This window comes from Colletes gigas, unplaced genomic scaffold, assembly GCF_013123115.1.
Source record: "Colletes gigas isolate AHSC1104 unplaced genomic scaffold, ASM1312311v1 Colletes_gigas_Sc00218, whole genome shotgun sequence".
Taxonomy (NCBI): domain Eukaryota; kingdom Metazoa; phylum Arthropoda; class Insecta; order Hymenoptera; family Colletidae; genus Colletes; species Colletes gigas.
In genome coordinates, this window is record NW_025106841.1 from 4,012 (window position 1) to 17,500 (window position 13,489).

The 13,489-nt window shown below is 48.1% G+C and overlaps 1 protein-coding gene, 1 non-coding gene and 1 pseudogene across 2 annotated transcripts; all 3 read right to left on the minus strand.

The window, feature by feature from the left end:
* Positions 1 to 297: 297 nt before the first annotated feature.
* LOC122404356 lies at positions 298 to 3,053 on the minus strand. The gene has a single exon (XM_043408292.1). The coding sequence runs from the start codon at positions 2,106 to 2,108 to the stop codon at positions 615 to 617; it is 1,494 nt and encodes a 497-aa protein (XP_043264227.1). The 5' UTR covers positions 2,109 to 3,053; the 3' UTR covers positions 298 to 614.
* Positions 3,054 to 8,502: 5,449 nt separating this feature from the next.
* LOC122404358 lies at positions 8,503 to 11,620 on the minus strand (annotated as a pseudogene).
* A 1,267-nt stretch (positions 11,621 to 12,887) lies between these two features.
* LOC122404357 lies at positions 12,888 to 13,042 on the minus strand. Its single transcript, XR_006259708.1, has one exon. It is a non-coding gene; the product is annotated as a 5.8S ribosomal RNA (ribosomal RNA).
* Positions 13,043 to 13,489: the final 447 nt, after the last annotated feature.

Sequence of the window (13,489 nt, forward strand, 5' to 3'; positions counted from 1 at the left end):
TGATGTTGCACTCAGGCGCCACTTTCCATTCTATGTTGTTGTTTAGTAGATTCGCGGTAGTTAAAGTAACGTCGATAATTGTCTGTCCTCTGTGTGACAAGAATGTGGGTGTGCTGTCCGGTTTGTTTTGTATGTGAAGGTCGTTTTCCAGGATGAATTCCTGGAGTCGCCTTCCCCTGTCGTCAGTGTGATCAGAGTGCCAGAGTTCTGAGTGTGCGTTTGTATCTATTGGTATGATGATCTTTTTATGTCTAAGTTTGTCCATGATCCTTTGTATCTGTTCCAGTATCGGTTCTATTTCGAGTGAGTATTGGCAGTATGAATTAATGATATATAGTTCCTGTCGTCCGTATTTAACTTGAAATGCCATCGTGTGCTGTGTGTTTTCCAGATTGATTTGAAATGTCTCTATATTTTTGTTTGCTATTATTGCCGCTACCCATGGTGCTTCGGTGTTTGGTTGTAGTACTGTTACATTTGCGGAGTATCCTTTAACCTTGTTTTTACCGTGTAAGGTTCTTGGAGGCATACTATGTCTATATTGTCGTTATATATTCGGTTTAGTATATTTGCTGCTGCTGCAGCCGACCGTTGAGCATTAATTTGTCCTATAATCATGTCCGGTTTATTTTAGTTTTTACTAGCTCCACGTAATTCTGGTATACGGGGCAGTTTTTACTTTTGACCTCGTGGCCTGTTTCGGTTTTCTTCGCTCGAATGCAGTTGATGCATTTAGGTTTATCCTTTTGCTTGCACTTGTCCTTCAAGTGCTCCTTCGATCCGCAGGTTTCGCAGAGCTGGTCTTGTCCATTACAGTTTTTTGCCACGTGTCCATACCCGTGGCACTTGAAGCATCGTGTGATGTTCAGGAATTCTCTAACTCGATAAGTTCCCCACATCAAGTATACTCTGCCTTTTCCGATCAGCTCGTTAAATTCTGCGTTGGGGGCTTCCACGATCCAGTTCATTCTGTCATCCTTATTCTTGAAGGAATGTCTGAATGTGATGTCTCTTTCTAGGATATTTTGTTGTTCCTCATTTCGGTCTCTGAAGTTCTTCGTGATGAAGTCCTTCTTCAGTTCCTCCATGGTATGTTCTTTCTCCACGTCGTAGATGATCAGCGACGGGCTTTGTTTCTTGGGCTCTTCTAATTTAAGCCCCGCCTTTTGGAGCGGGGTCCCTCGGATGAGTTCAATATCCTGCTTTCCCTCTACTTCGACGATCACTCCTTTGTTTCTCATTTGTCGTATGCTTACGACGTGCAGTTTAGAGCGTATATTCTTCAGTTCTTTTGTTAAGTTCTCTTTGATTTCCTCGTTAGTTCTCTTGTCGTTATCCTTGCTCGGTTTCACAAGGATTACTTCGGTTGCTCTCTTTGTGTGTACTGGTCTTGGTACGGTTGGTGTTCCGCTTCCTTGAGGCTTGGGGCAGGTCATACCCTTGCCGGAGGCTACCGCTTGCGAGTACGAGAGCGGAGCGCTCTTGTACTGTTCCTTTGTAGCCTTCAACTTCTCATTTTCTATGATGAGGTCATGGAGGATTGCCTCCATGTTCCCCCATCTTTTCATGATGGTCTTTATCGTTGTCTTGCTAATTTTGTTGTTTTCCGTCAGAAGAAAACTTTCCAGGTCGCTACGTTGTCCTTTGACTCTTTCCATTAATGTCTTGGTCGTTGTTTCTTGGGGTTGTTCCGTATCCTCATTTGTTTGTTCCTTTGTCTGTTCCTTGGTATGCTCTTTTGTGTTGGGCTTCTTTTCGATATGATCCTGCGTATCGATTTCCGCTATTTTCCGTTTCCTAGGTTTTTTCTCCTCTTGTAAGGAGGAGAAATAGTTCGTGCAAACGACCTCGCATGCACTCATTTCTCTTTCCGAGTCGCTCGAGCTGCTCGAGCTACTCGAGGTGTCCGCGTCCTGCGGGCTAGGCTCCTTTGGTGTAGTCGTTGTCAATGTTCTCGCCTTGGTCTTTACCTTTTTTGTTGTTGTTTTGGGTTGAGTTAATGGTTCCATATGATTCCCACGACAGTGGTCGGTTTTGGATACTGTCCAGGAAGAGCCGCCATTCCTGGCCAGGCCAGACACGCTGTGCCCTGAAGCCGAGCATGCCATCACCGCAGGTACCCCAGTGGAAGTCGCTTGGAATTGGAGCTATCCGTCCAATCATCCATCTTCTCGCCGCGCACAATAGCTTAAGATTCGGAGGCCGTTTGAAGAGCTGCCATCCTCGTGACCCGGGCGGTTAAGCCAAGGCCCTCGTTTCCTCTGCCGTCACGTACCATTGACAAGGCCAGAAGAGGGGTTGTGAATGGGTCGTTGTGACGACCAACAGAGGATTTACGATGTAGTTGCTCGGGTTCCTCGGGGTCGCTTCCCGTACTGCAGCATACTTGGCAGGCTGCGGTCCCTGAGTTTCTTTACCTTCTTAGGTTTTATGTCTCTTCTTGGTAGCTGGATTTTGGTGTTCTTGTTGGTGTTGTCTCTTTTAATTTCTTCCTTTCTTTCTTTCTTCTTTCTTTCTTTTCTTCTGTTTCAGGTTCCCCAGATTGGAGTTGGGGTCCCTGTTTTATAGTCTCTTTCGTTTTTCCGCTTTCAATGCGTAGATAGCCTCCTGGGATGGGCGAGGTGTGGTGGATAGTATCGACCACATCCGCTTCATCCTGGTCTGGCTATCTAGCTGCGTTTACCAGCCATTTCTATTGGCATCTTGGTATCCCTCGTTGTCCATAAGTATATCCAAGAATCCCTCGGTGTCCTAGAATCTCCCTCGGTGTCCCTCGGTGTCCTGTAGATCCCTTAGGATCCTTCCATATCCCTCGGAGTCCCTCGGTGTCCCTCGATGTCCCACGATGTCCAATCCATTCCTAACCACCCTAATACCTGAGTACCGCCAGGCGCCGGGTCCGAAGACCCTCGACCATGAGCGTTGACTCCACGTGGCTAATTCACGTGCCTGGAATGCATGCCGACATGCACCGGTGCAGGATTGTACTTGCAGGGCTTGCCGTATATTGCACGTGTCAACAGGGTTAGGCGGGTTGAAGCGGCCATGAAATGACCGCTCACAGACAGTGGGTCCTCGGGAGTCCCCCGCCAGGCGCTTCCTGACAGGTCCCCGCGTGACACTTCTTCCGGCTGCCTTCTCCCGCACGCCTTGCGGCGATTGGGTGAGTGACCCCGGGTATAAACCCAACGACTGGTGTGTAGCCGAGTAGCCTACGCCACACTCCACTGCCTGCCCTTTGTGCCGATAGAAGTGGTGCACCACACCACAACCTCTGCCTGTCTTCACGCTCCCGCAATCGGCCGTAGCAACCGCGAAGCTAATCATGTGGTCATATTCACCCGCAGGTGTCCCACGCCACTTGGGCCATGACCAGTGTGGGATGGGAGGCCTAAAAGCACTCCCTGCTAACCAGAGCCCCGTTGGCCGGCGCAATGCCGTTTCCAGCGTCCACCGCGAGGAGGAGGGGTTGGCACTTGCCATCCGGAGTAGTAGAGACAGAGCTCCACGCCAGGACGGCTTCTTGACGCCAGTAGATAGGGACATTGATTGTCTGCTTCAGCTTTCACGAGCGCTACATGCGCGAGCTGCGTCGTACCCAGGCTTTCGCCTATACCGACGGGTGTTGGGGTAGCGTGTTTAAACCACTACCAGGGGGCACGTGCGTAGGTGTTATGCACGGCGGGCTTGGAAATACCCCCCCTTCACCTGTTACGGATCATCAGAGAGGTAGACTGTCCCGGAAGGGAGGTGACCTACTTGGCCGCTTCGCCACCAATCTCGCCGTGGGCAACATTGGTGGCGAAGCGTTTCCAGCGGGGGCCACGAGGAGGCGAGGTCACTAGCGCGAGCTCAGTCTCTTGCGGGCTTGCATATTTCTACGCAGGGTTTATACTCATCATGGCACATTTCCGCCCTAGTGGGTGAAATGCCCGCGCTGCCATTTCCGAGTTATCTGGTTCCTGGTGGGTGTTTTAGTTCTCTATAGTTTGTGTTGTCGTTGACGGTTTGATTTCTGCGCTCTTTTTTGCATGTCTTTCTTCTTCTTGCTGTGTCTGGTGGGTGTTGTTGCATGTGCTTTTTTCTTTCTCTAGTTTCTTCTCTCGGTCTCAGGAGTATCGGGGTATTCCTTCTTCCTGCATGTCTGCGTCCCATGTCCTGCACGGTCTTCCTCTTCTCTCGTTTTCATGGTGTGTGTACAGCAAATTGTGTGAATGACTCGTATGTGTGTTCTGATATGAGTTCCTGTAGCGTGCATGGCCATCGTGTCTCGTTTGATTCTACTCTTTGTATTAGTGTTTCGCGGGCATTTTGGAAACGTGGGCAGTCATATATTATATGTTTCACTGAGTCTTTCCTTCTGCATTTACAGCGATCGGTGTTTGGATATGGTCATGGCTTTTTGTTTATCCCTTATCTTGCCATGTCCTGATAGCAGTTGCATTGTGTAGAAGTTCTGGAGTATCCAGTGCGCCTCTCAACCGGTCTTCTAACGTTGCCTATGTATTCATGTGTGATTCTTCCCTTTGTGGGATTCGGTCCAGTTAACTGCCAGATTCTACATTTTTGTCCTTATTTGTCTCTTTACTTGTTCTATTTGTGGTTTGCTTAGCACTCAATTTCCGGGGGTTGGACAGTGTAGGTCGGCTATCTGAACTCTCTGTTGCGTTGTAGAGTGTATGTCGCTTGTCTTCTCGTGAGCAGTAGTTCAATTGGGATTGATGCTGCGAGTACGGTAAGTGCTTCTGTTGAGATTGTTCTAGTATGCTTTTGTGACTCGTAACAGTGCGTGTCGTTGTGCTTGTTGAAGTCTTCGTTTATGATATGCGTTTGACCCTGTCACTCCATGCCGCTGCTGCGTATGTTATGATGGGTACGAAAATGCCGTTGTATAGTATCCTGATGTTTTTTATAGTCCAGTCCCCATTGCGCTTTGGTTATGTGTGCTAAATTGTTGAATATGGTCTTTGCTTTTCTGTGATGAAGTTTATGTGTGGGGTGATATTTAGGCGTGTTCCGAAGTGTATTCCTAGATATTTTACGGTGTTCTTCATTTCCAGGGATTGTCCGACCCGATTTTCACCGTGGGTGGACGCCTGATGTCCAGTGTGCCTTTTACGAGGAGCATTTCTGACTTAGTCTGGGAAAGTTGCAGTTTTTGATTCTTGCACCAGTTACTTAGCAGATTTGTTGCGGCATTTGCTCTTACTTCTAGTTGTTGCCTGGCGTTTCCGGGTATGAAACTATTAGATCATCTGCGTACGCGATTGCCTCGAAATTGTTTGAGCTTAGCGTGTGGAGGGCGTCATCAATATTAGATTCCAGAAATGGGGTCCTAGTATCGAGCCTTGCGGGCAGCCTTTGCTCGCCTGCTTTCTTGCGCACCGTGTGGTTTCTGGAGATTTCCATGGTTCTGTCTGTGAGGTAGCTTTGTATAAGTTTGTATAGATTCCGCGGACAGTTTCGGTTTTTCAGGTTCGAAAGAATGCTGGGCCACCATACATTATCGAAAGCTCCCGTTATGTCGAATAGCAGCGCGATTATGTATTTTTCGTTAGTCTGCGTGATTATTTCCCTCGTTTTGACGATTGCGTCCTCCGTGGATCTGCCCTTCCTGAACCCAAATTGTCTCTCAGAGGACGGTTGGTTGTTTAGAAATCCGGAGAGTCTGATTGAGATTAAGTTCTCTAGTACTTTGCTGGGTATAGGCAGTAGGCATATAGGTCGGTAGGATTTGGGGTCTGTTTTGTCTTTGTCTTCCCCTTTGAGGAGGACTCGTATGACTCCTTGCTTCCAATTTTTGGGGAAAACTCCCTTGGAGAGACAAAGGTTCAGGAATGTTGTGAAGATTGTGCTTATTTGTGGCCATGCCCTTTTTAATATTTCTGCTTCTATCATGTCCTTCCCCGGAGCTTTTTTATTTTTGAGTTTTCTGATGGCTTTTTGTATTTCTTCTTCTGCAAAATTCGGAGTGTCTTCTGTGTCCGGCGATATCTGTGTGTCCCGTCTGATTCTTCTGTGCCATGCGGTTTCCCCTTGTCTGCTGTCGTCAGGTATAAGGCTGCTTAAGAGCATTTGTGCGGTTTGTTCCCAGGTTGTAGTATGGATGTTTCCTATGTTTATACTTTCGCAAGCTTTTTCAGCTTGAATTTTGTTGGTCTGGAGTTTGTAAGTCATTCCCCACGGATCCAGGTTACCCTCCACGGTGACAAATTGCCGCCAGCTTTCTATTTTGGTCTTTTTGATTTGTGCTACGTATCTGTTTTTTAGTCGGCGATAATCTTCCCTTAGATGTTCGAGTCGGTGCCCATTTGCCCTATTTTGGAAGGCGCGTCTTGCTCTTCTGACTTGGCTCCTTAGTTCAGCTAATTGCCTGTTCACCAGGGGACAGATTTCGGAAACTTTGTTTTCTTCGGTATGGTGGCATCGCTTACGAGTCTTATGGTTTGTTCTATTTTGTTTGAAGGTTGTTTATTTCGTCTTCTGAGCCGATGTTGGTTATTATCGGGTTCTCATGAAGTTCCTGGTAAGCAGTTCAGTGAAACTATTCCAGCGTGCTCTTTTGGGGTTATACCTACTTTCCTGTTGTGGATTCGCGTTCAGTGCGGTGGGTTGATATTGAAGGTTATCATGTTGTGGTCGCTGATTGTCTGATCAGGATGTTACTTCCATTCACTTACTCTATTGTAACAGGATTGGCTGACAGCGAACATCGATGTTTGCTTTTCCGTGCGTATTGTAAAGGTGTAAGTGTCTGAGTGTGTGTTTAAAATGAATAGCTTGTGCTGGCTATGAACTCCTCCAACAGTTCGCCTCTGTGGTCCGTTTGTGTCGCTGCACCAGAGAGCGGAGTTCGCGTTCGCGTCCAGGCACATAAACGATGTTTTGGCCTCTCAGACTGAGCAGGACAGAGTTCAGTGTTCCAAGTATGGTTCTATGGTCTTCACAGTGTTGGAGTATGAGCTTATCAGTTATGTTGTAGTAGTTTTTTCAGTTAGTTCGGCGCAGATACAGTGAGGTGTTGCAGGAATTTCTCTATTTTTAGGACTGTGTAGTTTGATTTGTATCGCTATTGCTGCTTTTAATGCTTTCTGGAGTTCTTATGTGTGCATGTTTTGGGTCTGTGAGGATTTTGTTGTGATTACCTAGTCCTCTATATTGTTTTTGCTGTTGTGTAAGGTTCCTGAATCAGTATAAGATGTCGATTTTGTCCTCGTGGGCAAACGTTTCTTATGTCATCCAAGACCGTTCGTGAGTTCTGCGCATTGATCTGAGCAATTCTGATCATCGGGGATATTCTATCGCGATTCCTATTTATTTCCATAATCCGTTCGAGATAGGCTTTCTTGAATGGCGTCGTGTTATAGCTGGCAGCCCCTAGATCTGGACGAGTGATCGTACGGCTTGTGCGCCTCTTGCAGTTTATGCACACGGTTTTTCGCTCTTTTTTGGACAGGTGTTATAGGTATGACCGTCTAACGCGCAGTGGCCAAGGTATCTATTTCGGCGGCACATGTTTTGCTATGTGTCCGAAGCATTGGCATCTATAGCATCTACTTACTGCTACAAGTCACGAGTGCGACATGCCTGCCAGTCTATGAAGACACGGCCGCTTTGCTTAATTTGTCTCTGATTTCGGGAGACTTCGACTACCCAGTTCGTGGTGTCCTTATTTTTCAAACCCGTTCTAAAGTAGTTTAAAATCTTCTAAAAACTTACCCTTAGGTATCTGTTCCAGGTCTGTTGCCTAATGGCCGTTAGTATGTCCTTCTCTTGTAGTTCGTTCGGGATGCTGTGGATAATCATCTTGGGTCTCTTCTCGGAGGGAGACCAACCTTTAGTCTGCGTCGTTCAGCTTATGTTTTTCATGACGTTTAACAGTGCCTCTTTGTTTCCGTCTCTATGAGAATTTCCTGAGTATTATCTTTTTACGTTGCGTATTTTCAATTTGTCCTTAGCCGGGGCAATGCTTGAGAAGACTGCCTGCTTCGTTTCCTCGCTGGACGCAATCTTGCTTTTCTCTTCCGGGTAGATTGTTACGATGTGCCTGGGGGGCTTCAAAGCTTGGTTTGTACTTTCTCTTGTATTTTCACCTTGTCTGCATATGTGGTTTGCGGTTTTGCATGCTGTCCATTTAGTCATTAGTTTTTGCACTGCGTCGTTTATTGTTGCATCGAGTTGGGCGATTTTTTCATTTACTCTGCTTTTCTCTCTATTTACCTTCGAGATGTAAGTTTTCTTGTTTTGCAGTTGTTGAACAGTGTAACAGAGTTGCCATACTTGCGCTGCCTTTTTCTAATTGTTTTTATTTCCTTAGGACCAGTCATCTTGTTTCAAATTTATGCAAAAATTTAAAAAATTCTTCTGCGGCCAGAATATTTTCATTACTATTTCCTTGGTTGTCCTCTCCTTCCTCTTCCGGTGAACATTTAACTTTCCTTCTTCGTATTGTGCGGGAGGTTCTGGTCAGTGTCCGTATTTGCGTCCTCTTTCTCTTCCGCGAATGCGTCCTTTTGGCTACGGGAATAGGGACAGAGGGAATCTCGTTAATCCATTCATGCGCGTCACTAATTAGATGACGAGGCATTTGGCTACCTTAAGAGAGTCATAGTTACTCCCGCCGTTTACCCGCGCTTTTTTTGAATTTCTTCACGTTGACATTCAGAGCACTGGGCAGAAATCACATTGCGTCAACACCCTTGGGGGCCATCGCAATGCTTTGTTTTAATTAGACAGTCGGATTCCCCTAGTCCGTGCCAGTTCTGAGCTGAGTGTTGAATGGCGGCCGAAGAGGACGATCGAGACGACCAAGCCGCCAACGAAAGCCTCGCAGCAAGGAAGATCCGCGGGAGGCCAAGGCACGGGACCGAGCTCGGATCCCGACGGGAACGAATAAATCCGTTCGACGCCGTTCACCTCGCCCAGGCCCGGCACGTTAGCCAGACCCGCTTCCCGACCAAGCCCGACACGCCCCGCTCCTCAGAGCCAATCCTTATTCCGAAGTTACGGATCCAATTTGCCGACTTCCCTTACCTACATTAATCTATCGACTAGAGGCTCTTTACCTTGGAGACCTGCTGCGGATATGGGTACGAACCGGCGCGACACCTCCACGTGGCCCTCTCCTGGATTTTCAAGGTCCGAGGGGAAGATCCGGACACCGCCGCAACTGCGGTGCTCTTCGCGTTCCAAACCCTATCTCCCTGCTAGAGGTTTCCAGGGAACTCGAACGCTTATACAGAAAAGAAAACTCTTCCCGGATCTCCCGACGGCGTCTCCAGGTCATTTTGGGTTACCCCGACGAACTACTCTTACGAGGGCCCGAATGGTATACGGTTCCGCTGCCGGGTTCCGGAATAGAAACCGGATTCCCTTTCGCCCGATGGGTGTGTGTCTCTCTCTCATCGTTCAAGTTATTTTATTTTATAATCGTTTCGCACTTGTGCGTCTCGTGTTATTATTATTATTATTGTTGTTGTCGTTGTTAAAACAATACTTTAAAAAGAAAATTGCTTTTACGCACATTACACTCTACTACTGGTTTGCCATGATGGATCTTACTTGATAATATAATATTACTATTTTTTTTTTTTTTTTTTTTTTGTTTTTCAGTGTTCGAGTCAAAGTGGACGATTAAGCTTTGTAATAACTTCGTTTCGTTTCGTTTGCTGCGTTTTAGGACACCTCATCTTCATAGGATTTCTCTTAGGGCTTAGGATCGACTGACTCGTGTGCAACGGCTGTTCACACGAAACCCTTCTCCACGTCAGTCCTCCAGGGCCTCGCTGGAGTATTTGCTACTACCACCAAGATCTGCACCGACGGCGGCTCCAGGCAGGCTCACGCCCAGACCCTTCTGCGCACACCGCCGCGACCCTCCTACTCGTCAGAGCTTGATGGAGGACGCGGTCCACCCCCGAGAGGATGACGCGTTCCTCCCCACTTGCCGCTGACGGCAGAGTATAGGCGCGACGCTTCAGCGCCATTCATTTTCAGGGCTAGTTGCTTCGGCAGGTGAGTTGTTACACACTCCTTAGCGGATTCCGACTTCCATGGCCACCGTCCTGCTGTCTTAAGCAACCAACGCCTTTCATGGTATCCCATGAGCGTCGACTTAGGCGCCTTAACTTTGCGTTTGGTTCATCCCACAGCGCCAGTTCTGCTTACCAAAATTGGCCCACTTGGCACTCTGATTCAAATTAGTCTCTTGGCTTCATGATTTCAAGCAAGCCAGAGATCTCACCCATTTAAAGTTTGAGAATAGGTTGAGGTCGTTTCGGCCCCAAGGCCTGTAATCATTCGCTTTACCAGATGAAACTCGCACGCGTTCACGAATGAACGAGCGAGTGCCAGCTATCCTGAGGGAAACTTCGGAGGGAACCAGCTACTAGATGGTTCGATTAGTCTTTCGCCCCTATACCCAGTTCCGACGATCGATTTGCACGTCAGAATCGCTACGGACCTCCACCAGGGTTTCCCCTGACTTCGTCCTGACCAGGCATAGTTCACCATCTTTCGGGTCCCAACGTGTACGCTCTGGGTGCGCCTCTTCTCAACGAGAACGAGACGCCCCGGGAGTGCGAGGCCGCGACGTGACGCGGCCCATCCTCCCTTGGTCGACGCTTACGACGACTTTCACTTTCATTTCGCCTTTAGGTTTCAATGTCCCAATGACTCGCGCACATGTTAGACTCCTTGGTCCGTGTTTCAAGACGGGTCCTGAGAGTACCCAACGCAATAGCGTCGCTGACCGGTAATTCGAAGCTTGGCCGGTCCGAGGACACCGTCTGCTAACAGCTGGCCAGACCCGGGGAGGGCGCTGCGTCCACACGCTCCGGGTGCTGTCCGAGCTTGCGACGGGCCTGGACGCATATACCATTCGAGAATGGATTGGTTGCGGCCCGATACCGTCGGAGTACCGTCGTGCAGCCGGCCGGGCGACCGAGCCTCTGCCGCGAGCGACGTAATGCCACCGCGACAGGCAAATTGCCCAGGCCGTAGACCGACACACAACGGGTCGCGACGTTCTACTAAGGGAGAAGTGCACGACTACGTCGCCGGTTATTCGCCGAAGGGGTGTTACCCACGTTCTGGGTACCGTGGTCCCACCGTGGAAATCACACGCAAACGGGAGCCAGCTTCGTCGTCGATGAATCTCCCCATTCGATCTTTTGGGTTTCTCAGGTTTACCCCTGAACGGTTTCACGTACTCTTGAACTCTCTCTTCAAAGTTCTTTTCAAATTTCCCTCACGGTACTTGTTCGCTATCGGTCTCGTGGTCATATTTAGCCTTAGATGGAGTTTACCACCCACTTAGGGCTGCATTCTCAAGCAACCCGACTCTAAGGAGAAATCCTCCCGAAACGCGTACCGGTCGCTACGGGCCTGGCACCCTCTATGGGTAAATGGCCCCATTCAAGATGGACTTGGACACGGTTCGACGTCACGGGATAGACGGATCCTCCTGAACACTACATTTCCCTACGGCAATAACCGTGGGATTCAGTGCTGGGCTCTTTCCTGTTCGCTCGCCGCTACTAAGGAAATCCTTGTTAGTTTCTTTTCCTCCGCTTAGTAATATGCTTAAATTCAGCGGGTCATCTCGCCTGCTCTGAGGTCGTCGAACAAACTTGTTAGTTTAGAAAAACAAATCGTACACCGTAACGAATCGGAACAACAAGAATTGACCACCACACACACCTCCTACATCTCCGCGTCCTCCGATAGCATATATAATAGGGATTTTGCTTTCTCGGAGAAAAGGATATCAATGATGGGTTTTTAGCGCCTCGCCAAAGTGTCACTCTCTTCGTTTTTTTTTTTCTTTTTCCATTCTCGTTCGATGCGAAACGCTCGCTAGGCGTAACCGGCTGATTTACTTTTAACGTCCTTCCGTCGCTTTTCAAATTAAAGAACAAACTACGGCGTGTGCCTATATGATAGAACTACCCGATCCGATCTTCGTTGATTCTTTGATAGTCTACCAAAAGTCTACCGTAAATTCGTTCTCTAAAAATAAATAACAAATTCGAAAGAAAAGCATCCATGGACTGCACGACCGGCTAAACGCGCGGTATCGCAATCGATATACATATTCGTAACAAAGAGAGACATGGGGCGACCAACTTCTCAGAGTATATCCCTTCTTTTGGGTTCCGTTCGTATCGCGCTTCTCGTCGTGTTCGTTCGAGCCTCTCCATAGAGGATGATCGTCCGATTCGTTTGATAAATTATCATTTTTCCCTGGGGCTGTACGAACGAACAGAGAGGAGGAAGACGACGATCGACGGATACCACAAATTTCACGTGGTAGGGCATATATATATATATATTATATATATTTATCAGTGTTTGGTCAAATTTCTTTCCAGTGTACTTTCTGTTATGCTCCAAAACTAGTATACGCTTCATTTTCTTTTTTCTTTGCATAAATTATTAATTTCAGGCAACGTCGGGAGCGCGGCAAAGATTCGATTCGTACGAAACGCGATTTGCGCCCCACGGTGGTTTTTTTATTGCCATCAAAGTCAGAAATCGCAGGAGCGGTGCTTAACGGGCGGTCGTGATGGTATTCCACACCACACGACGCACGACGCCGTAAAACACTCGCGCGAGTCCAAACGATTCTGCCTCACCACGCAAGGGGTGCGCAAATTCAGCCAATAATATATAATATTATCTTCTTCGTACGTCCCGCGACAAACGCCAACGAAATACCCAAACTCTCGCTCGTACGTTGCATGTACGTATTATACGATTTATGATAATACATCTCTCTTCATCGACCCGGCTCCGAAACGTTCTTCGCCGTCTCCCCGAAAGGAGAGGTAAACGACGGCGGGGTTAGGGAATCGGAGAGCAACGCAAGCAGTTTTAGGGCAAGTGAACGACCCTCAGCCAGGCGTGGTCCAGGAATTGTATCCGTGGACCGCAATGTGCGTTCGAAATGTCGATGTTCATGTGTCCTGCAGTTCACACGTTGACGCGCAATTAGCTGCGTTCTTCATCGACCCACGAGCCAAGTGATCCACCGTTCAGGGTAATCATATACAATTTACAATTTTTCTCTTTGTATTTAAAAATGCTCCTTGTTCTTTGTTTTAAAAATATTCGATGTCCGCACCTCCGACCAGCGTGCCGACGGAGGATTGAACGCGCCATATCGACGACAAAAGTTTCTTTTTCTTTTCTGAATGACGGAAAACCGTCGTTCGACGGCCGGGCGTACAGTACATTCAAAAGCCTTTGGGCGTGGCTGCGACCAACGGGTGGTATAATACACCCGTATATTCTTGGTTCCGAACAGTAACTTCACGCGCAATCGGACGAACGCACACGCGGCAGCGTCCATCGGTTGCTCGATGAAATCGATGCGATAAACTCGCAGCATCATCGGCTGGTCGTCGTTAGTCGCGCGAGCAACAACGATGGCCGCACAATCGACGCGTGTTGTCGTTTGCGATCATTCGTCTCTCTCAGGCTAGCCGTA